Raw genomic sequence first — 25302 nt, forward strand, 5'->3', positions numbered from 1 at the left:
AGCTATTGTATAGTGATTGTCCTGGCTCACAAGAAATAGATGCAGCCCTTGCTTTTGTATCAGCTTGCCACAGAATTGGATAGTCCTTTCTGTTAACTCCCTGTTAGTTGTCAGAGAATGTGCATCTTTACTGCATACTTGCATAGGTTGTTCTGAAATGCTTGAAGTTTGACAAGGAAATGCAACAATCCAACCTTTTCAGACCTTTCCTTTTCTCTTTCAGGTACAATGTGAGGATGCAAAATTTCTTCACCCTTAAAACCAAGAATGTTGGAAATGGTGACACAGCCAACAATGAGCTGGAAGATGGTAATAAATGTTATGCCCTTAGTTATGATGACCCATCCATTCCATTACTATGGAAAGGTAAGGCTGAGCAGACAGGACTTGTACAAAGTAATTCCCAGGACATCCTTTTTATTTCTTTAATGTGGATCAAAACAGTGTTACTATTCAATCATAAGCAGGAATTTTTATTGAGTTAACTTGGCAATTCATCAGTCAGACTGCCAGATGAAAAAACCCAGTCAAAATTTTATTTTGTATTCTGAAAACAAGCTGCTTGGCACATTGGCAATTTTACTTCCTTTTTATCTCATGTTCAATGATGAGCTACTGCACTGTGAAAGAAATAATTTAATAATTTTTTACTTTTTTGGCAAAGAAGCTGATTTTCACTTAAAATTAGTTTGGAGCTAGAAGCGCAGATTTGGTGTTAAAGGAAAAGATGTGGGCAGCTCAGGGGCAAGAGGAATTCTGTGCTGAGTTCAGATCCTCAGATGACTGACTTTCACATGCCTTGTTAACTCTTCATACATTACCAAACACATATGAGAAATGCAGGTTCCTTGCTTACTGTATCTTTGTCATAAAGGGGCACGTGATGATACCCAGCTTCTGGTACTGAAGGTAACCAAGCATACCTAGGTATTTTTGGCTTTTTTATAAGCCTGTTTTTAACATTTTCTTATCCTTCTCCTTTTCCATTCCTTCTGGATGATCCTTACCTGGAAGTGTTCAAGGACCTTGAGCAACCTGGTCTAGTAGAGAATGTCCCTGTCCGTGGCAGAGGGCTGGGAGGTGTACATTCAGATATCCCAGGGAAATTTACCAGGAAGGAGAGAGGACGTGAAGAACAGGTTAAGGAGATGACAGGGTTTGGAGGAAGCAGTGGGACATGAGGATGACAATATTAGCCTAGCTGTTCTGTGGATGGATGCTTTCTGTGCTAAGAAGCTGGCATAGAAAACCATCACATGGGGGCTTGTTGTATCTCACTCCTGTTGAGTCAAAATATGCCATGACCTATCAGAGACTTACTGTTAGTTTGCACTTGTTTGGCTTTACCAGCTGAGCTGCACTTTCCCCAGCAACAGCTTTCAGAAACAGGAGCACTACTAGTAGCAAGGAGAGACCTGGATTTGCCTTCTCTGTCTTACCTCCAGCCAGTAGTTAGCAAGTTTCAGGCAAAATTACCTTCCTTGATTTCACTGAGGTGAAGGTCTAACTTTCATCTCATGTTTCACAGGAGGAAAGTCTGATTATTTTCTCAAAAAAGAGCAGTTACTTTGGGCTAGTCTGCTGCACAATGTGCAGATACATGTGGGGGGTTTCCATATTGCACAGCTCTTTCACACTTGTAAGTTATATAACTTCCAAGAGCTTTCAATTCTACAATATAAAAGCTTCTATTGCTCATGTTTCTGAGATAGAAAGGAGAGCTTTTTGCCATAAGAAATATTCCATTTCAAGGGTGACTTCCACAGACACAGGTGAAGGCAAAATATGTGTGCTTTAAAAGTACAAGCATGTGACTCGCTGCTCTTGGCTTTTGTTATGTTGACCCAAATTTCCACCAGGTGGCATGGTTCAGTTCTTGCCTAAAACCAGAAATCTTGAAAACGGTGGGTTTCTGAGGGCCTGATCAGGAGTCAGCCAAAGTGTGCCAGAAGCTTGTTGTTGATTTTGGCAGGAGTGTTGGTGATGGTGCTTTGTGGTGAGCAGGAGGCTTAAACAGTTTGTTAAAAGGAAAAGCCATTCTCAGTTGTTTTATTTCTAAGGAACGTCACAAAGGAGAAGTGAAAAGGTTTGTGAAAACCACATTTGCAATTTTGAAGTGGAGCCTGTTTGTTCCATATGAGGCTAAGGGATGTATGTTTATGGGCATAGGAACTAAGACTGAAGATCTGTTAGGAAAATACAAGAGCAATGTGTGGCAGTAAGTCAAAACAGCTGCAGGTAGTTAGAGATATCATAGAATGGCATGAGTTGGAAGGGACCTTAGAGATCATCTAGTTCCAATGCCTCTGCTGTGGGCAGGGACACTTTCCACTAAACCAGGTTGATAAAGCCTCCTCCCATCTGGTCTGAAACATTTGCAGGGATGGTGTCCACAACTCCTCTGAGCAAACCCGTTCCAGTGTCTCACCACCCTCATAGTAAATAACTTGGTAATGTCCAATCTAAATCTGCCCTGCTCTAGTTCAAAACTATTGCCTCTTGTCCTATCACCACATGCACTTACAAATAGTCCCTCTCCAGTTTCCCCTGTAGGCCCCTGTCAGTTACTAGAAAGCTGCATAAGGTCTCACCAGAGCCTTCTCTTATCCATACTGACCATGCCCAGCTCCCTCAGTCAGTTCTCATAGGAGAGGTGCTTCATCTCTCTGATCCTCTTTATGGCCCTCTTCTGGACCTTATCCAAAAGATCTATGCCCTTGTGTTGGGGGCTGCAAAGTTGGATGAAGTACTCCAGGTAGGGTCTTACAAGAGCAGAGTAGAGGGGCACAATTACCTCCCTTGCTTGACTTTCTGGCCATACATCTTTTAATGCAGCCCAAGATACAGTTGGCTTATTGGGCTGCAAACTCGCATTGCTGGCTCATGCCAAGTGCCTCATTGACCAGTACTCCCAAGTCCTTCTCTGCAGGGCTTCTCTCAATCCACTCATCATCCATCTTGTGTTTGTGCTTGGGATTGCCCTGACCTGGGTGCAGGACTTTGCCCTTGTTGAATTTGATGAGGTTGGTGCTACACCACCCTTCCAGCCTGTCGATGTCCCTCTGGAAGGAATCTTCCCTCCAGTGTGTCAACCACACCATGCAGCTTGGTGTCCTTGGCAGACTTGCTGAAGGTTGAAAGCTTTGCACAAGTCCAGGAAGATGACATCAGTTGTTCTTCTCTTATCCACTGTTCCTATAACCCGTCATAAAAGCCACCAGATTTGTCAAACAGGATTTGCACTTGATGAAGCTATGTTGGTTGTCACCAACCACCTCCTTGTTTTCCATGTGCCCTAGCGGAGTCTTCAGGAGGATCTGCTCCAATATCCTGCTGGGCACTGAGGTGAGATTGTGTGGCTTGTACTTCTCCATGTTTTCCTTATCTCCTTTTTTGAAAGTGGGGGTGATGTTTGCCCTTTTCTAGTCAGTGGGAACTTCACCAAACCAACATGACTTTTCAGGTATGATGGGAAGTGGCTTTGCAACTTCATCTGCTAGTTCCCTCAGGACCCATGAATGGATCTTGTCAAGTCTCATGGACTGGTACAGCTTTATGTTCATTAGATAGTCTTAAACCTGGTCTTCTCTTACAGAGGACAGATCTTCATTCTCTCAGTCCCCATCCTTCCCTTCTGATGCTTGGATTGTTAGACTCCTTATCATAAAAGACTCAGGCAAAAAAACTCTAGTACCTTAGTCTTCTCCATATCCTGTGTGACCAGATTCCCCATTTCCTTCTGTAGATGGCCCACATTTTCTCTGTTCTTCTTTTGTCACTGATACTATCTTGAAGTAGTCTACATCCGTCCAGAGTCTTTTAACACAGTATTTCATCAAAGCTGAGTATATTTGGTTGCTGTCTCCTTTGGTGCTCCAAGAAAACAGTTCCAGAGTAACATCAGAACATCAGGGCTGCCATAATTTTCATGACACTCTAAGATAAAGAAGCACATTGGAGACTCCACTTGAGAGCAGTTGATCTGATAAGGCTGTCAAAGAGATACCTGGCCTTTTTGCCTTACCTTTTTGCCTTAGACATATCTTTGTCTAATTAAAGCAAATGTTAACCTACTGTGGTTGGCACCTCTTCCATGAGGATTGGTTCCTAGGAAGCTTGTCTGGCTCTGTATGCTTTGATATCAAAGCTGCTACAGTCTGTAAGGGCCTTTGGAATGGGTATGCTCCTTATTTGCGTCATCAACTGCAGTACTGAACAAGGCTAATGTGTTTTAGCCATCAGGATGCAGGGAGGATAATTGCTCCTTTATGTTTACCAAAGGCAAAATTGCTACCAATTCTATTCTCCATTAGAGATACTAAGCTGCCAGGCAAGACAACAGAGTGGGTTCTTTGAGAAGGGCTCCTTTGTGAAAGTAAAGATCTCTTTATGACACTTCAGGTGACCCCAGTGCACTAACTGAAAACAGTCAGTGAAACAAAGCAAGACACTCAAATGTTCAAGCATAAAAGATGCAGCTGTTAGCCGGTGATTTACGGGCTTGCTACGTTTTTCTGTTAAATTGTGGAAGGGTATTTCTTGAACGTGGGATCCGTTAGAAGATGTTTGAGACAGCAAAGCTTTTGTTGTATGGTGTGATTTACATGCATGCCTGGATCCAGTTTTCTTCCTGAAGAATAAAAGTATTTCAAAACTGTACAAATGAAATGAAAAAAAGAAAAGAACAAACCACAGATTACTCTGCCTATTTTAATTTCCATTTTAATGTCTTTGAGTTCAATGTTTTCTTAGATTTCCTTTGCTACCTGGCTTCAACCATGCACTAATAATTTTCACTTCCACCTCCTAAATTCTCTGCCTCTTCTTAATGTAAGTAACTTACTATTAAAGGGATTTGGGAGGGTGAAGCCAAGCTTAGCAAAGCACCAAACAAGCAGCAAAGAATTTTGGTGGGTTTTTTACTGTATTACATGTAATAATTAATATATGCATATTTCCTGCCCTGCTTTCTAACACCACATAGGTATGTCTCCTGTCTGCTGAGCCTTGCTCTGCTTGCAATGTGTGGTCTGTAGCATTTGTGAGGATATTTGTTTCGTTTTGAGCTCTACTTGTGTTGATTCCCAATATAATCTAGTGTCTCTGTGTACTTAACATCGTTAACCTTGGTACGAGTTCCTTCATATTAACAAGAGCTTATGTGCATGTTTGTTTGTGACAATCCTTTTGTTGTGTTTCAAATCTTGTCAACTTAGAGATGTTGTTAATATATGTGAAAGTAAAGTGATGATTTCCAAAGGGAATGAGTGCAACATTGATTCAGTGATAACTCTAGAGATTTTGGCAGTGCTGTCTACACCGCCACAATGCAAGTGCTTTGAGAGCAGGCTTACAAAACCATAGCGGGACATAAGCAAAGAAAACTGGTAATACAGCATGAGTGGCTGGGTACAAACAGTTTCCACTCATCTGGGAGTGGGTTGGTGGCTGCCTTAGCAGAGTGAAACCCTTTTTTACTATGTGATAGACATGAAGTGCACGACTGATGAGCAAATTAATTCACCAGGCTGCAGAAACACTACAGAAAGTTGCTCATAAATTCAAGCATTTAGATGAGTATTACTCCTGCCCAAGCCTGAAAAGATTCTGGGTGATGGGAAGCGTGGCAAGTTCAATTCCACAACTAACTCTGTCCACTGTCATCGTTAGTGAAGGGCATGCAGCAGTATGGCAAAAACAGCGTAGTAATGGTAGATGAGATCATCTGCTCCAGCCCTCCCAAATACCGGTTCCCTGAAGCTGGATTACGGATTATGATTACAAATAAATTTGGACCGCGCACCAGAATGCGGATGGCAAGCCGGCTCATCATTAATGAGGTAGGTTGATTAAAAAAAACACAATAAATGACTAAGAGGCAGAAGGATTACAAAAGAGCCATGCTCGTAGTGATTTTTAGAATTCAGATTCTTCAGCATCCCTAGGGATGTGCTATCAGATTTGAAGATACATTGATTACCAGTGGTGATGTGACCTATCTTAATTGGAGGGAGGTCACCAAGAAGGAGCTCCCTTACCTACCTGCCAGAAAATGTGTGTCTTAGGATGTGTGTATGGGGGTGTGTGCACATCTGGATTTTATCTGCAGCAGGGGAATTGGTTTGGATCATTACGCAAGTGGTCAGGTTAAACAAGGATAATGGACAGGGCAACCAAAAATCTGTAAGAACTGTTATTAGCAGCACATCTTGGATCATATCAGGTATTTGCCTACCTCTTTAGTCTTCAGCATAAACCTCAACCCAGAAATGAAAGCAAACCAAAATATTTTCATAAGGGAAGTGTGCCCTGGAGAATTTCAGTTAACTCTTTTTGATACATTGTCACTCCCATACATTACTTGTTTCATACTGTGCAGCTCAAGTGACAAGACCAGCCAAGCGATGCTTTTCTGGGCTTCTATGATGTACTTGGGTTGAAATTTTTGGCCGGCCAACTTTGGCTTCTATTAAGGCAAGGTTTTATCCCTTGCTCCCTGCAGTGTCATGTATGAGAGGATTTTACTCTGGCAAATTAATTTCAGTGGTTTAGAAAATACAAGCTTTAGTGGGTTCCTACAATTTGAACATCATAATACAGCTGATGTCTCTACCAAGCATTGTGAATGCCCCAGTGAAAAAAGTGGCACTAATGTATGTGTAAGAAAAGTCCCATTTAAGTCCCATTTAAATCAGCGAATTGTTTAGTAGGAAGCCAGCTTGGTGGCATTCAGTCAAGAGCAGAAGATCAAACAGGGTATGCAGCAGTAGCTGACATTCTAGAAGTTCTGCTTTGAAGGCAGTTCATTGATCAGAAAAAAAAATCTTTTTTAATGCATATGTGCACAGAATGCTGATACTTGCTAGTTCAACATCTGCAAAAGACATTCTCTAAACCAGAGCATTTTGGATCTGTGTTCTTATGTATTCTTGCTGCCAGTTTTGTGAAGTAGTCAGACATGAGTTTTCTCTATTTTTGGTTACAGTGTATTAACACTAGCTGCAGAATTTTTTGTGTGTCGTGCAGTTACTTTATTTTTTAAGTCATTTCAGGACACTTGTAGGAAGTTGCAATAATTTATCATGAAAAAGAGAACATTTATCAACCCTGCAGTATCACATCTGACAAACATTTTTTTCTAAAAGTAGGAAATTGCTGTTACATCTCACATTCTCCAGTGTATTTAATATGCTGATGTTTATACCCTGCCCCTGTAGTTGTTACATGAGGTATTTGAACTGTAGCAGTCTTATACATGTCTGTAGGGGCAGTTAGGGGCTTCATTAAAGTATATACTTGGACAAGGGCAACAAGGTTTAGTCTTGCTTTTGAAATTATAAACACAACCTTTACCTCAGGGAATGGGAGTAGGAAAGCATCTGAGTGTCCTGGTTAATGACTCATAAGCCAATTCTCTAAGTGCAAAAATGCCTTGAGTGCTACTCCTAGATTCTGCTGCTATTGCTGGTTTGAGTGGGAAGTGTTGAGTGATAAGGGCTTCAGAGTAATCACACTCATTAAAGCATGGTGTGGAAGAACAAATATGATGACTTCCTGCATCATGAGTTGAAAGACTCCTGCCAGTAATTTTGAGCTGTGCAGTCAACACCAGCCTGATGATGACAGGTAGCCACAGACAGATTTGTTTGTTGCTGTTTGAAAGGAAGGCTTTGTGGAGAAACTTCACAGCTCCCATGACTGGGACTGACAGACAGCAAAAGCCATATTTTATGAAGTCAATACTTTCCAAACTGTGGCAGTTTTGTCTTTGACACTGTGCAGCGTCAGCGACTGATCCAATCTGCCAGTTGCTCAAACAAGCCACTTCAGAATGGGAGACATGAAAATATTGAAAATGGAAACATCCCTGTGGTGAACCAAGAGGAGGAAACTGAACAGGACAATCTCTCTCCCTTTTCACTGCCAGGTAAGGCTTATTTTCCAGGCATTTATAGTAAGAGAACAGAAGGTAATTAAAATACCAAACACTGGCTTGTAAGAGAAGACAGCATATGTGGGAAGAGAGGAAGAGGGATTGATTTGTCTGTCTGAAGGCTGAATTTGATAGCAGTCAATCTGGACTTGAGATTGCATGGCTAAAAGCAGATTTTGGGAAAGTGTCTTCCAGCCATCAGGCACAATAATAGTAGAAGTGCTCATTTGCCAGAGGACAGAGTAAGGTAGATTTATGTTAAGAATCATGTCAGTGCAGCCTGTTAAGTGCTGCACTGTTAGTCATTTTGAAGTCACAGTTAATAATGGCCTGCTGGATACTGCTATGCCAAAGGCATGTATAATATAATATATGTATAGACATGTATAATATAATAACATGATTTAGAGACTCTAGGTGAGGCTTCTTGGATTAACTGGAAGAAAGGTTTAGGGAGAGAAAGTGTTTAATATCTTTGGCAGTATTAATCTCTTAATTTAGCAGTATGTAATAATACTCACTTGCTGAATTTTTTTGGAAACTCTGGTGTGAAGGGCTGTATATAACCAGCCATATTATGCTGGTGCCCTTAGCACATTGAGGGTTGACTTTCCCCAGAATGCTTTGAAAATTAGCAGCGACTAGATCACCCCTTACAGACGTGCAGTCAGGAGTCACCTCTCACATGGTTACTGTTTAATACAAACATTACTTGGCATAAATGTAGTGGAAAAGAAGGAATAATTTCCCATGTTGCATATGATTTTTATTAGGGATCCCATTGCTTCAGTTGCTCTTCCTTTAGAAGAGATGTTTGTGACTGAACAAACATTGAAGTGTACTATGTGAAGGCTGGGTGAAACTGTATGTCTGTGTTACAGTGTGCTCTTACAGGAGCTTCTTGCAGTCAGCAGTTAAGGTCTTTCATTGGGAATGAGGAATGGAAACTGATTCACTGAAGATAGGCTCATTACATGGGCTTCTGATCATCAATGAAGAAACTGTTTTTATTGTAAAGTGAAATAAGTGGGTCCAAGTCACAGAGATGCTTGTGCAGATGAACGTGTTAATAATAACAAAACCAACAGTAACAGTAATAAACAGCTAAAACCCCAAACATATGTCCCAAAACTACCTTAAAAAATGCAGGATTCAATAAAAGTGTTGGCAAATAAGAGATTAATTTTTTTTTTTATTATTTTTTTGAGAAGTTTTGATTCTAATTTTAGTTAGGCCAGTGCAATCATGCATTGCATTCCAGGACAGGACAGAAATCTTAGCATGTGGCAAATGTTACCTGGAGACCACATTTGGATTTATTCAAGACTCAGACAATTTCTTTATGCATGAAAAAATAGATGTTGAAATAGAGCTCCATAAGTGTTTGACATTCACAATAGATAAAATGCTTTGAACTAAGGAGAGAGTTATTAGTTATGCCATTGGCCTTTTTTAAATGCAGTTTTTCTGCATTTTTTGAGAAAGTCTTTAAAGAGAAATGAAGTGTAAGAGGCCAAAGTGGAACCACTGTTGATACCCTTCATACTGGAATGGAGCAGAAGTTAAATATGAACTCAAAGAGTTGCATAAAAGCAGTAAAATGACTGTTAAAAATCCTTATCATTATCTTCAGGTTTTGTCACTCGTTTTGTCTGGAGATGATTATCTATTGGTTGGATTCCCATTGCTCAACTAATACATATTCTGAGGAAGAATTCTTTTATTTTACCTTTCAGGAGGTACCACTTTAACTTTGTAGAAAATCACAGTATCACAGTATCACTTAGGTTGAAAAGGACCTCGGGGATCATCGAGTCCAACCTATCAACACAGACCCCATGACTAGACCATGGCACCAAGTGCCACGTCCAATCTCCCCTTGAACGCCTCCAGGGTCGATGACTCAACCACCTCCCTGGGCAACCCGTTCCAATGCCGAATGACTCGCTCGGTGAAGAACTTCCTCCTCACCTCGAGTCTGAACCTCCCCTGGCGCAGCTTGAGACTGTGTCCCCTTGTTCTGGTGCTGGTTGCCTGGGAGAAGAGGCCAACCCCCTCCTGCCTACAACCACCCTTCAGGTAGTTGTAGAGGGCAATGAGGTCACCCCTGAGCCTCCTCTTCTCCAGGCTAATCAATCCCAGCTCCCTCAGCCTCTCCTCATAGGGCTTGTGTTCAAGGCCTCTCCCCAGCCTTGTTGCCCTTCTCTGGACACGTTCAAGTGTTTCGATGTCCTTCTTAAACTGAGGGGCCCAGAACTGGACACAGTACTCAAGGTGCATCCTAACCAAAGCAGAGTACAGGGGCACAATGACCTCCCTGCTCCTGCTGGCCACACTATTCCTAATGCAGGCCAGGATGCTATTGGCCCTCCTGGCCACCTGGGCACACTGCTGGCTCATATTCAGGTGGCTGTCGATCAGCACACCCAGGTCCCTCTCTGTCTGGGAGCTCTCCAGCCACTCCGGCCCCAGCCTATAGCTCTGCATGGGATTGCCGTAGCCAAAGTGCAGCACTCGGCACATGGACTTGTTGAAAGCCATCCCATTGGACTCTGCCCATCTTTCCAGTCGGTCAAGGTCCCTCTGCAGAGCCTTTCGACCCTCTAACTGACTAACATCTGCCCCTAACTTTGTGTCATCTGCAAACTTGCTGATGACTGACTCTACCCCTTCATCCAGATCATCGATGAATATGTTGAAGAGGACAGGGCCCAGCACTGATCCCTGGGGGACACCACTGGTGACTGGCCTCCAGCTGGATGTGGCACCATTCACGACCACTCTCTGGGCCCGGCCCTCCAGCCAGTTCCTAACCCAGCACAGAGTGTAATGGCCCAATCCACGGGCTGACAGCTTAGCCAGCAGTTTGCTGTGGGGGACGGTGTCAAAGGCCTTGCTGAAGTCCAGGTAGACCACATCCACAGGCCTCCCCACATCCACCAGGCGGGTCACCTGATCATAGAAAGAGATCAGGTTGGAGAGGCAGGATCTGCCCTTCCTGAATCCATGTTGGCTGGATGTAAGGACTCAGCATCATGGTTTGTGGCTTGGAGTACTGTGTACTTGGAGTACTGTGGCACAATCAGTAGCCTAAAAAAAACATCAGGCTTGTAACGGGCTTTAGGGAAAAGGTGGTTGGCAGATAGTTTCCCAGAATCCCCTTTGGTTTTCCTTTAATTTATTATCAGGCAAGGAGTAAGGCACATGGAGCCAGGCTCTTCTCGGTGGTGCCCAATGACAGGACAAGGGCAATGGGTGGAAGCTGAGGCATAGGAAGTTTCATGTAAATATGAAGGAAAATGTTTTCACTGTGAGGGGACAGAACCCTGGAACAGGCTGCCCAGGGAGGTTGTGGACTCTCCCTCTCTGGAGATACTCAAAACTCACCTGGATGCATTCCTGTGTAATCTGGTGTAGGTGATCCTGCTCTGGCAGGAGGGTTGGACTAGATGATCTTTTGAGGTCCCTTCCAGCCCCTGAAATTCTGTGATTCTGTGAAAGATCTATATGAAAAATAGGTTTTCACATTCCAGTAGGACTTTCCAAGTCAACTGCATATGCTAAGTAGAAAATTCACTCCAATATTTTAAGACCTGCAGTAGAAATGGCTATGAGTTGACTCAAACCCTTCTTTTTTTCATTCCTGCTCTTCTGTAGTCACCCTTTCTAGCCTAATTTGGGAGTTGACTTCCCTCCTTCAAATTGCATGTTCTAGATCCTTTTGCAAGGGCAAGTTTGGGTATTTTTCTGAAACAGAAATAAATACAAACCAAGTTGAAAGCACTACATCATCTCTTAGTGATTCCCAGTAATCATTTCCCATTTCTAAGTTTGGGTGGGGTTTTTTTGGTTTGGGTTGGGTTTTTTTTGCTTATTTTCTGTCGGTGGTGGTGCTGAGCAATAGATGTAGGGCTTTAGCATGCGGAAATAGACAATAAAATTGTTCCATGAAAACAGCCTCAAATTTAGCCTAGATCCTCTGTGTCAGACATCCAGAGAGATTCAGCCTAGGATGTGATGCAGGCATATCTGGAGGCAGGAGGTAGGACATAGCTCTTACGGAAGCTACATACAGTATCATATAAACCAGGCTTGGGCTTCGGTTTCTGTGTAGGAAGAAACATCTTCTTTAAAAGGACCCAAACTTCAGGCCATGATGATTATCTTCCAAGGGCTTGTTTGATGCTTTACAGTTTGATTACAGTTGTTTGGAAACAAATCTTAAGCTTTAAAAAAAACCTACTAAACAGAATAAAGCAGGATAAAACTGAGTAGGCACATGCTGACAACAAAATGATGCATAAAAGTCCTTGCATAGCTCAGAAGTCTTTCAGAACCCAGACTCAGACAAGCACTTCTGTGCAGCTCTTAAAGGGTGCTTAAACTGTCCCATGTCCAGGATCCTTTAAAATACTCCATGTTCTCAGCTCCTGCTGGTTTCACAGAAATAAAGAACTCCTCTTATAGGATTGGACCATGAATGCTTTATATAAGTCATGATGGTGTTAGCTAAAATAAGAATAATAATTCCCAGAGCTAAAATGAGATAGCAATAAAGGAGATTAGCAATCCTGCCCATTTTTGTATGGATCCAAAATACAAAGACAGCATGTTGGATAGAAACAAAAAGTAATTAATAATATCTACTAAAAATGTGAAAAACCAGATATTTTTCTTGCCCAGTATTCTGGCTTCAGCCATGACATATGAAGAAGACTGGAAAAGAATAAGACAGGAGTAGTTGGCCTTCAGCTATTTTCAGCTCAAGGAACTTCATGGACTGGGTGTAATGTCAGAATATTTAGAAATCCTTAATGTATTTCTTTAACCTAATTCTTATTTAATATTTGCAAATATTTAACACCCACAACATCCTTTGGGAAGGAGTTTCACAGCTGTGTGAAGACCATCTCCTTTTATTTGCTTTTAACCTGACTCCTACTAACTTTATTTGATGGCTTCTTTTATGAGAAAACACAAAGCAGTCCCCATATACTGGACATGAGCACTCGGGGTACTGTAGCTCTTTGCTATATCCTCTATGAAACTGTTGCTGAGTTAGGGATAGAGGAGAGCTCTGTGTGGAAGCCTCTGTAATTTGTCTCTGAAGACATTTCTTTTAGTTTCTTAGCAATGCCTTTAGCTTCTCTCAGGGCTCCTTTATACTTTGATCACCAGTGGATCCAGCAGACTTCCTGCTCCTAATGTATTTGAAGGAAGACTAATGGTGAATTTTGATGATTCTTTGTAGTTGTTCCTCTGACTCTTTTGGGCCTGCTTTATGGTGCTTTTTGCCAAAGTTTGGAAACATTACTTAGGTGGCTGAGTTAGGAAGATAACTAGTTTCCATAGCTGCTTTGATACTGCAAGAGAGAAGTTCTTTCAAGGAGATAGTTCAGAACAGGACCTAACTGTAGTATTCTGAAACACTGTTTCTGGAAGAGCTTCCTCTTTACCACTACCTACGTAATGCCCTATCTACCTTAGAATTTTATTTCAGAACACAAGTGTGCTTCTGGGGCATGTCTCATTTTTGTACTGACATACTGTGCTTTGATTTGCATCATGTTGTCAGAGCTCATGAGCCAGACTCCTTTTGTAGAAAACTGAACTGGAAAATTCATTCCAGAAGAACAATGTGTATGCTGTACCTTGGAAGAGAATGCAGAGAATAAAATAGAAGTGGGCAAGGATTTAATTTAGTAACTCATCACTTAATTCTGAATGGGCTGCCCAGGGAGGTGGTGGAGTCACCATCACTGGAGGTGGTTAGGAAGAGACTTGATGGGGTGCTTGATGTCATGGTTTAGTTGATTAGGTAGTGTTGGATGATAGGTTGGACTTAATGATCTCAAAGGTCTCTTCCAACCTGGTTAATTCTATTCTATTCTATTCTATTCTATTCTATTCTATTCTATTCTATTCTATTCTATTCTATTCTATTCTATTCTATTCTATTCTATTCTATTCTATTCTATTCTATTCTATTCTATTCTATTCTATTCTATTCTACTCTGTAAATCCCAGTTCTACTTCAAGAAAAACAGCATTCATAAAGTAGACAACAAGGTCTACTTTAGAAAATCAGCCAGGCCAAAATCTAAGTCGTATCAGACATGAGGAATACCTATGCTCAGTTACATTTTATTTTTGTTGAATATTGTCCAGTGAGAAACCTATTGTATTTCAGAGAGCAAAGTTTGTTTCTGCATACTGGAGAATTTATTTTTGTTTTTTCCCCTCAGTTCCCATTGTACCAAAAATTGTTGACATAAATCCAAATATGCGAAGTGTGGTAAAGGCATAAGCTGAAAATAGAAATCTGAATTGTTTTGGGCAGATCTCTTAGTCTGGAATTTGGAACTTGTGTTCTGGAAAATGGAGCTTCAGAGAAAAGTTTCAGTAGCTTGGAAAATGCTGTTTTGGATGAGTGAGAGGTAGAACCTCGGTATTTTCCACAGGGAAGAAAACAACCAATTGTTCCTGAAACTCTGTTGCAGAAGTGCAATAAAATATTTTAACATGTCAGCTGCCCCCTTGGAAGGTTGACAAAGGCTGGGCCTTCTTGGATACCCTTTTACACACTACATAGCCTGTCTAGGGTGGTAACAGGGAGTCTTTTGCCTCCAAAATTCATAGGCAAAGTTTCAATTGTTAAACCCATAAGGATTTTCCAAGCAGGTGGAAAGGCAGCTGCTGTGTTTATTTTCCTTACAGCAAATTGAAAATATTTTTTCTCTGAAATTTTTCAATTTTGTAACAAAGTAAATTTTCAGTGGAAAAAAATTCTGGTGCAAAATTCACAATGGATCTACTTTCATTACTTCCATTTCATTTTTTTTCTATGCTTGTTCCCATATTTAGGACAAAATTGTATATTCTTCTGTTTTATTTTGCCTGTTGCACATTCTCAGTAATAAATTAGGCAACCCAGGAAAATACAACCCAGAAAAACATAATATTAAGCTCCGGGAAGCCTTTTCTTACTTTGCAGTTAGACTCAAAATAGAGAGAACTATTTCCATATTTCAAGTTACCTGAAATTAGAGATTTTTCTGAATTAATAACAAATCAGTTACAAAAATCCTGTTTGCCAATAAGGTTCATACTTTTCAGAGATGTTACAACATTTGTCAGATTGTTCAGCTGACTCATTGCCTTGTGTAAGAAGATGCTTCTTCACACAAGAAGGTTTAGGCATGTTATGCAGTAGCTAATATGTGAAGTGCTGTCACACTTTTAAAGAGAAGATTAACTAACCACAGTAACTTGGATCTGACTCCTGCAGACTCCAGTCTATCCATAAAACCCACTTTGTTTCTTATGCAGCTTACTGACTGGGACAAGGAGGCCATCTGCATTCTCTATGTATTTGGAAATTATGCTTCAGGCAAGCTCTAGCTTTGTCCCATGGACTAAATGGCGATTATTACCTGTAGTGCTTTTAAGTTTGTGCCTCTGTTTCAGCTTCATACCAAGGGAATCTCATTGCTGTGATGCAGGGCTGTTCTGTATTGCAAGCTAAAACACAGTAAATAGGGACAATCAGATTTATTTCAAGTATACATTGCAGATCTGAATGAAAACACAAATGTTGTTTCACACAGAAACAACAGGTGCCAGAAATGCACCTGAAGTTAGTAAAAAGTGTTTTACTCTAAGGCTGTTGCTGTGCTTTCAGAAACCTTGTCATGAGGCACTTCTGTACTAAAATACTTGGCATGTTTGGCTTCCAGGTACCTGGGGAAGAAAAAAAAAAAAGTCATTTATAAAGTAGGAAAATAACAAGTTAATTCAAAAAAACCTAACTTTTTTGTTTTACCAAAGGATGAAGTGAACAGAATATAGACCAGTGTTGCTTTCTATAATAAAGTAATATTCTTTCATTATTCTGGGGGAGATTCAACAAACAAAATACATCTTTACTCAACTCTGCAGGTTAGCACAGGAGCTTTCAGACCCAGGGCTCATAAAAGTGGCCGGTACTGCTATTAAAACAACTAAGCCAAGGTCTTGTAATGGGACAGTTTGTCTGTCTTTGCAGAACAGCTATGTCTTGAATAACAACAGCTTTAATGAGGATGATCTTTTTCTTCCTTGCACAGCTAAGCAACAATCATAAAACAATTTGTCATGAACTAAAAGCATATCCTAATTAAACAAATTTATTACTAAAGCATTTTGAAGATTATTTAAGAGTGGGTGGTCAAAAACGCAGCAACAGAAGAAGTATCACAATATCACAGTATCGCTTAGGTTGGAAAGGACCTCGAGGATCATCGAGTCCAACTTATCAATACAGACCCCATGCCTAGACCATGGCACCAAGTGCCACGTCCAATCTCCCCTTGAACGCCTCCAGGGTCGATGACTCAACCACCTCCCTGGGCAACCGGTTCCAATGATGAATGACTCGCTTGGTGAAGAACTTCCTCCTCACCTCGAGTCTAAACCTCCCCTGGCACAGCTTGAGACCGTGTCCCCTTGTTCTGGTGCTGGTTGCCTGGGAGAAGAGGCCAACCCCTTCCTGCCTACAACCACCCTTCAGGTAGTTGTAGAGGGCAATGAGGTCACCCCTGAGCCTCCTCTTCTCCAGGCTAAACAATCCCAGCTCCCTCAGCCTCTCCTCATAGGGCTTGTGTTCAAGGCCTCTCCCCAGCCTTGTTGCCCTTCTCTGGACACACTCAAGTGTTTCAATGTCCTTCTTAAACTGAGGGGCCCAGATCTGGACACAGTACTCAAGGTGCGGCCTAACCAGAGCAGAGTACAGGGGCACAATGACCTCCCTGCTCCTGCTGGTCACACTATTCCTAATGCAGGCCAGGATGCCATTGGCCCTCCTGGCCACCTGGGCACACTGCTGGCTCATATTCAGGTGGCTGTCGATCAGCACACCCAGGTCCCTCTCTGTCTGGGAGCTCTCCAGCCACTCCGACCCCAGCCTATAGCTCTGCATGGGATTGCCGTAGCCAAAGTGCAGCACTTGGCACTTGGACTTGTTGAAAGCCATCCCATTGGACTCCGCCCATCTGTCCAGTCGGTCGAGGTCCCTCTGCAGAGCCTTTCTACCCTCTAATTGACTAACATCTGCCCCTAACTTTGTGTCATCTGCAAACTTGCTGATGACTGACTCTACCCCTTCATCCAGATCATCGATGAATATGTTGAAGAGGACAGGGCCCAGCACTGATCCCTGGGGGACACCACTGGTGACTGGCCTCCAGCTGGATGCGGCACCGTTCACGACCACTCTCTGGGCCCGGCCCTCCAGCCAGTTCCTAACCCAGCACAGAGTGTAATGGTCCAATCCACGGGCTGACAGCTTAGTCAGCAGTTTGCTGTGGGGGACGGTGTCAAAGGCCTTGCTGAAGTCCAGGTAGACCCCATCCACAGGCCTCCCCACATCCACCAGGCGGGTCACCTGATCATAGAAAGAGATCAGGTTGGAGAGGCAGGATCTGCCCTTCCTGAATCCATGTTGGCTGGACCTGAGCCCTTGGCCATCCTTCAGGTGCGCAGTTATTGCTGCCAGGATAATCTGCTCCATCACTTTCCCTGGCACTGAGGTCAGGCTGACCGGCCTGTAGTTTCCAGGTTCCTCCATCCGACCCTTCTTGTGGATGGGGACCACGTTGGCCAGTTTCCAGTCATCTGGGACCTCACCAGTGAGCCAGGACTGGAGGAAAATGATGGAGAGTGGCCTAGCTAGCACATCCGCCAGCTCTCTCAGCACCCTAGGATGGATCCCATCTGGTCCCATGGACTTGTGAATATCCAAGTGGCTCAGCAGGTCCCGAACTAATTCCTCATGGATTTCCAGGGTATTACACTGCTCCCCGACCCCATCGCCCAGCTCCGGAGACCACTCGTCCTGAACTCCTGCCTTGCTGTTAAAAATTGAGGCAAAGAAGGTAATTTCAAAAGAAGTAAAAAATAATTAATTAAAATTGTCAAGCTGCATATTATTTGTGAATTCATCTAAGACAGGTGAAATGAATGAAGTTACCCATTTTCTGAGGAAATAAAATCTCACTTTATTGAGGTTGCTGCTAAACTTACTGAATTCTTACATAACTAACAAGTTACAGTATAACAGTAGACATCTTTAGCACTGGGTGCTAAACACAAGTTCCATGATCCAGCACAGCAGGAGCTGAAGAAAATGTCCTGAGGCAGAAACAAGGTCAGATATACTTAAGGCTTTATATAAATGTTTATAAAAGCTGACAGAAAAGATAAGCCAGTGTCTGTCACATGGGCTGCTTTGCCCATAGTGGTTCAGAGCAGTTCAAGACTAACTGCAAATGGGCAGTCAGCCTCCCTCTCTTTACCTAGCAAAACCCAGAATTGCATGCATTTGTTGTTCCCCAACGTCTGGGGCCTGGTTGCCATTTAATGAATGCAAATGTCACCTTCACAAGCCATCTATCTGTAAAACACAGTTCTAGCTCATGATGTTGTGTGGATAAACCGTCATCACTTACTGAGCCAGGAATTTTAATCTTGAGACACATCCTTTCAAACTGAGGAAAGATAAAGGAAAGGCAAGTCCTCCTCCAACTAGCATTTTGGGTTTCCTGGAACTGAGCAAGCATAGCCATGTCTGTGGTAAAACAATTCTCACAGTTAAGCACTTGTGTAGGTGATTCAGGGCATTAGGCAGGATCCCTGACAAGGTACTTTCCCTGGCAGAGGGTCTGTTTGTTTTCTGTTCATTCTCCAGATGATTTTTTTCTTTTACTCATGTTATCAAAAAGAGATTGTATTGAATCTACAGCACTGCTACACACACAAGTCAGTCAGCTTACAGCCACATGAGATCAGAATCAAATCTGTGTTTATTTCCTGACAAACAATATCCCACTTGTTCTACATTTGCAATTATGCACTGAGGAAATGAATGATTTAGGCCATGCAGACTTGGTTGACTATGAACCAAGTTTAACAGCTTAGGTAGACAGAGAGTACAAATTAACTAGCCAGGAGTATTTAACTGTCCAAACTGCAATAAAGTAAACAGGAGTAGGTATAAATTACCATAGGTTATTTACAGCCTTGTTAACAGAATTAAAGTGAGATATAAGATAGGAAGTGTCATTTTCTGGAAAGAACAGATGAAAGAAAGTGTTTTAACAAAATTTTATAGCAGTGGATGTAACCATAGGGGGAAAAGGTCGTGTTTGAAGTTCCACAGCCACAAACTAAATGAGAATAAAGTGCCAAGCTTAGTCTAAGATTTCCTGGTGAGGTTGATAGCATCACAGAATTCACAGGGAACTCTCAAGTTAAGGAACTGATTCTTAACTTAAGTGAGGCAATTTAGTACTAGACTGTGTGCTAAAATAAATTAATAAACACTTGCAGTTGGACTTAGCAAGTTAAATTAGACTAGAAATTAGCCTGTTAGTCCAGAGGACAGATTTCAACCTGAATTCACTGGAAAAAATCCCACTAAACAAATCATATATTCAGCATCTTTTCTGAAAGAAAATTTCTGGAGAACCTTGATGGAAATGTTCACTGACAATTGCCTGCTAAGTAATTCCACTGGAAAATGTATCTTATAATTTTCTTCAGCAGGATCAACTATTTTATTCAAAATGGCATATTTTATTACATCTCATGCATATCATTATCAGTTAATGATGGAAATCCTCCCCAGCATCATTCTGAAACAATGTAAAACCTAAATTAAACCCACTGTGCTGTTGGTTTAGCTTGATACCCAAATTTGTCACCCTAGTTGCAGGATACCTCGTAAAGTGTATAAATATGAATGCCAAATTTATGGCCTAATTATAAAATAATTTTCTTTTATGTATTAAGATTTTTGTGCACATTTACAATGGTTTACATTTTTAAAGATGATGTGTACTTGTCTACAGGAATGACAGTTCTCTGCTATTTTTCACCACTTGATTTTGGAGAGCCATATGAGGGAAGTCAGTATCTTCAGTTTCCTTTTATAGAGGATAAGAGAACATTTTAAGGTGGTGCTATGTACAGTTAAAGAGAGTTAACAAGCTTCTCTCTCCCCACTAGAAGTTTAAAGTTCTTCCCAAGTGACCACAGCTAGGCATATGAAAAAAGTTTAGCATTTTTATAGGTTTAGTCTCTGCTTCTGTTTTCTGTAGAAGCATTTGCTTTTGCTGCAGAGACGGTACAGGCTGTTTTCACCACAAAGCTCTCTATCTTCCTTTTTAAAAGGTGAATGGGAATGGCTTTTGTTGTTGTTGTTGTTTGGGGGTTTTGTGTTTTTGTTGAAAGAGCAACAAACCTGGCTGATAATTTTGTTTTTAAAAATCAGTCATGCTTTTAAATCATTGTAATTCTTTCATCTATTTACATAGACCTTGGCAGGCTTAACAATAAGATTTTGAACATGCATGTAGAACTTGGCTGAGCATGATGAGACCAAGTACAGATGAGAGGTTCACTGGAAAATGATACACACAGTTGTAAACATTCTTCTGGGTTCATCTGCTATCTTCAGAGCCATGTAACTAGGAATGGGATAGTAATGGGAAAAGTAAACTGGTTCTTTCCTTCCTTTATCTTGCAGATGGAAAAATGAACAAAATTAAATGGATTATCACATGGCCATTGATATTTGTGCTCTTTTGCACCGTTCCAAACTGCAGCAAACCACGCTGGGAGAAGTGGTTTATGGCGACATTCATCTTAGCCACTCTCTGGATTGCCTTGTTCTCCTACTTCATGGTGTGGATGGTAAGTGCATGTGGCAGAACTTACCATGCTGAGTGGAAAGAGCATCTCAATCTTGTGTGTGTTTTAAGAAAAACATGTAACTATAGCCATGTCTTTTCAGCTCATACTCTTTCAGCTTCAGTATGAGCTTTCTACTGCTCTTTTCTGCATGAATAATTTGGCCTTTACTATATTGGGCCCAATACAGCACAGGGAGATGCCAGCTTAAGTTTCAAGAGAATGTGGATATCCACATCCTACTAGTAAAAGGGATTTCAAATGAAAATGTTGTAACCCTCAGCAGCTGAAACATTGTTAGAAATTTGGCAACAGGCTCTGATACTGAAACGTACAGAAAAGGCAGATAGATGGCAAAATCTGAAGAGGTAGAAGTGGTGTAAACTACCTCACGTAGACTGGAATAATGCAAGAACATCTTAGTGAAGAGTATTATGATTCTGGATATATTTCCATTCTCCCTGGATCTATGAGCAGTAGTGTATCAGGTGTAGATCTCTAAATTGTTGTCAATTGAAGAGCATGCTTAATTGAAGATTTGAATGTATTCCTATTTTTTCTTTCCTACTGTCAATTTCTCAAATTTTGTTTTCAGTCAGAGAAAAGGCATGAATAGAAAAGTTCTGCAAATACTTTGTGATGGAAAAATTAGGCATACTTTTGAAGTAGAGAAAGCTAACCTTTTTATGCACTAAAAGATTGGAAACCAAGAAGTTGTATATAACATATAATGGGGAGACTGGTAGGACATGCTGCTGAAGAGTTTATAGGCCTGGTTTTTTTTCTTTTAAAGTAAATAGAATGAAGAAACTTCATCTGGTTTCATATTGGAATATAGTCACATACACATACATGAGTGTGTGTGTATGTATATATATATGTACACACATGACTGAGTGTATGTATTTGTTTCTTTATATACTCTTCTGGTCTTGCATATGGAAGGACTTTTATTCATGAGCTTCTTACCTGCAAAGTATTTTTTGAGTGGAGAACATCTCTACCTTCCTCAAATATGCCAGGTGTTTGCCAATTGCTTTATATTTATATTTCCTTTCATGGGAGATTTTCTTTTCTATATACATTTTGCAACCTTCTGTGTAAGTTTACATCTGAAAGTAATCCTGTTTTCTCTTAACATAAACTTTGTTGGAGAAATTCAGATGTCAGCCACTCATTCTGGCATCATGGCACAAAGCCACATGTTGATTTCCTACTGCAGGGCCTTCACAAGGCCATGCTCTTTACCTTAGTTTCATTTGTAGATTTCCCCTTCACAAATGAGAGATGTTCTCACATGAAGGCTGCAGCACTGCTTATTTTAAGAGACAGACCTCAATACCCCATTGCCACCTCTAGCAGGAGAATCATGGCCACTCCTATTTCTGAGTCACAGCTTGCCCCTGGGAATAAAGTTTGGGAGTGAGTTCCTAAAATACACTTTCTTTGGGGGAGGTCCAGTTTTCCTCATTTAAGAGGCTGGCAAACTAGTTCAGGAAAACAACACAGAGCCTGAAAGACATCTACCCTTCAGCAGTCTCAGCAGGGAAGCAGCTGCCTGTCCCTGATTCAGTCTTCTCACTCCCACAAGACTATTTCCTTCTCCACTGCCTGTTCAGCCTTTTTTCTTGACACTTTGTCAGACGTCTTTGGATGTTCCAGCTAAATACAGTTCCCTGTCCTTTCCAAGAGCTCTGCTACAAGTTTCAGCCATTTGCTAAGCTCTTTTAAAGCTGCATCTGGATTCTCAGGGTACAATATAAGCAGCTTTGCTCACTTTGGAATTATATCAGAATTCATGCAAGAAACTGGTTTCTTCTTCATGTGTTGGGTTAAAATAAGTTCTTATATTTCTGCCCCTCTACCACAATATATACTGGTTTCAGTCCTTTTGAGAATAAAACTTGCAAGAATCTTGCCATTCTTGGGAATAAATAAATTGGATTATGTCTGTGTTCCTCCTTAAAAGATCAGTATGTCCTCTTAGAATTACAGGAAATAGAGCTTTTTGTTTGCTCATAGGTGTTGAATAATATGACCCAATGTACTTTTCTTTTTCACAGGGTTGGTTTTAGGCTGATGATTCCACAATTATTTAATTTGCAGAAATGGATCAGTATCCTGAGTCTAATGCTGTTAAAATCCACACCAGAAATCAAAGAATATGGCACAACTATATCGGAATGAGAGGCTTTCCAAATATATAATAGGTTAATCTGTTTTCCTCACTGTTCAGGTGACTGTGATTGGATACACCCTTGGAATACCAGATGTGATCATGGGCATTACTTTCCTGGCTGCAGGAACAAGTGTTCCAGACTGCATGGCCAGCTTAATAGTAGCAAGACAAGGTACTGTGGCTGCTGAAGCATAAATGTAACCTTACATTCATACACACAAATTCTCAATGCAAATTTTACTTCATTTAATTTTTACTGTTTCAGGGCTTTGTTAAAAGTCAAAATACCTTGCTAATTATTCTCAACAAAAAGAAAAAACAATCCCTGTCCTGTTCTTTTTTGCTTATTGGGACTGGACACACCATAGCATTCTAGAAGGTCATTCGGTATTCAGATATCCCATGCATGGTATGTGAAAGTATCAAACAAAACTAGAATATCATCTGTCAAAAAGTACATTGAAGACTATATGGTGACCAGCATTTAACCATATAAAACTTATACTGATTTCTAGAAGACCTCTGGAACCCAGGGAACTGTATGAGATTAGCAGAATTGATGTTGCTCCAGGCATTCTTTTCATCCAAATACAGACCACTTTCCATTTAGGATATATAAATTGCCACAGTGAAAGGGGTTTCAGGTAAACATAACTATGTCCTCATCACCTTTCCAATTGAAATTGTCAATGGCTTTCTCATACGTCTTTAAGTTTTGATTAAGGCTCTTTACATTTCCTTTTTCACTTGAAAATGCCTGTAGTCACATTCCTTCTTGTTGCCAAAAAACATTAAACCTGACAATGTGATCTCCTGTAATGCAGTAGAGTAAGAAAAGGTCCTAATTGTATGTTTTTCCATTATTCCTATTCCCCTAGACTTTTTTTTTTTTCCTAGATAATGAGACCTCTAGCACATGTCATTGGGCAAACAACGGACCTGAAGTGATAAATTAAGGGCTCAGAAACTTCCCTTTGGTAGTTTGAGATAGGAGTAGTATTATTAAGTGTTGTTTGATTGAAAAGAATTATATATGCAATTGTCCTTTTTTACCCCCAATTGCATTGAACCCAAATGCTGAAAGGATACCACACACGCTGTAAAGGCTTTCCAAGATGCAAGGAAGATGTAGTTGGAGTGAGCGACTTTTGTGCACTTATTTCAGAAGTCATGCAAAGATTATGGAAATCTTTCCCTGATGTCAAATACTCTGACCGGGGGGGCTTGGATCAATAGTTTCCTCTAATACACAGAGTAATGGTCCTGTACTTTGCTTTTACCCAGGAGTTGTTGTTTTTCTCTCTGCAGGTCTTGGTGACATGGCAGTGTCCAACACAGTGGGTAGCAATGTCTTTGACATTCTGGTGGGCCTTGGCGTTCCGTGGGGTTTGCAGACCATGGCAATTAATTATGGATCAACTGTACGTATGCTTGGCAAATCTTTAATTGGTTCTCTTTGTCTATTAGGGGGAAAAACAAAAAGAAGCAGCATGGAAATAAAACTGGAAAAACCCCAAACCAAACCAAACAACAGCCTGCTGAGCATGAGAAGAATAATTCTGTTCCCACAAGCTGCAATTAATTCCCAGTTTCTCAACTGGAGTTCATTATACTGTAGAGCAGTGAATAGCTCCATGGATATGATTTCATGGCTCTCATTCAGTTTCAAGCACACCTGTCTGTTTCCCTGTTTTTTTGTCCATAAGATGAGAATGACAGCTTCTCTGGAGTACTCTGTGAAGGTCTGGAGCCCTCAACATAGGAAGGACATGGACCTGATAGAGCAGGTGTAGAGGAGGGCCAGGAAAATGATCAGGGGGTTTGAGCACCTCTGCTATGAGGACAGGCTGAGGGACCTTGGGGTTGTTCAGCCTGGAGAAGAGGAGGCTTCAGGGAGACCTGATAGCAGCGTTCCAGGACCTGAAGGGGACTACAAGAAGGATGGAGTGAGGCTCTTTACAAAGGCCTGCATTGACAGGACGAGGGGCAATGGCTTCAAACTAGAGAAAAGCAGATTTAGATTGGATGTTAGGAACAAGTTCTTTACTATGAGGGTGGTGGAACACTGGAACAGATTGCTCATGGAGGTGGTTGAGGCCCCTTTCTTGGAGATCTCTCTGTCTCTCTTCTCTCATTTCTTAACATAAAATCCATTGTAAATGCTGATTTATTTTTTTCATGGAGGTGGGGTTACTTAAACATTTGTTTTGGTTCCTTAATCTCCCTGTTACTCATTATGACTAATTTGTCTTGGATTTGCATAGTTTAAAATGTGCATGTCAGTCATTACTCAAAACAGAAATCAGTAAATTGATTTCTGAACAAAGCATAGTTACAATATGCTGAGCATTTTAAAAGTCTCTTCTCTATCTGATTTCCACAGGTTAAGATAAACAGCAAAGGACTGGTCTATTCAGTTGCACTTTTGCTAGGATCAGTGGCACTTACAGTAAGTAACTGATTG

At 41.2% G+C, this 25302-nt stretch overlaps 1 protein-coding gene across 4 annotated transcripts in view; it reads left to right on the forward strand.

Moving 5' to 3' along the window:
- Positions 1-25302, forward strand: part of SLC24A4 (solute carrier family 24 member 4) — a 91339-nt gene that overhangs the window by 58731 nt on the left and 7306 nt on the right. For 3 of the 4 annotated variants that reach the window (XR_010988619.1, XR_010988620.1, XM_068148801.1), the window contains exons 11-17: positions 224-366; positions 5671-5840; positions 7783-7927; positions 20496-20662; positions 22896-23010; positions 24147-24259; positions 25222-25287. Coding sequence is in view for 2 of the 4 variants with exons in the window: in XM_068148801.1 (XP_068004902.1) it covers positions 224-366; positions 5671-5840; positions 7783-7927; positions 20496-20662; positions 22896-23010; positions 24147-24259; positions 25222-25287 (919 nt within the window). In the remaining 2 variants the exon portion in view is untranslated. The remainder of the gene's footprint in view (positions 1-223; positions 367-5670; positions 5841-7782; positions 7928-20495; positions 20663-22895; positions 23011-24146; positions 24260-25221; positions 25288-25302) is intronic. The other variant, XM_068148802.1, reaches the window with a different exon arrangement.

Source organism: Melanerpes formicivorus, unplaced genomic scaffold (genome assembly GCF_026170545.1).
Source record: "Melanerpes formicivorus ecotype bairdi unplaced genomic scaffold, bMelFor1.0.p_v2 SCAF_17, whole genome shotgun sequence".
NCBI lineage: Eukaryota > Metazoa > Chordata > Aves > Piciformes > Picidae > Melanerpes > Melanerpes formicivorus.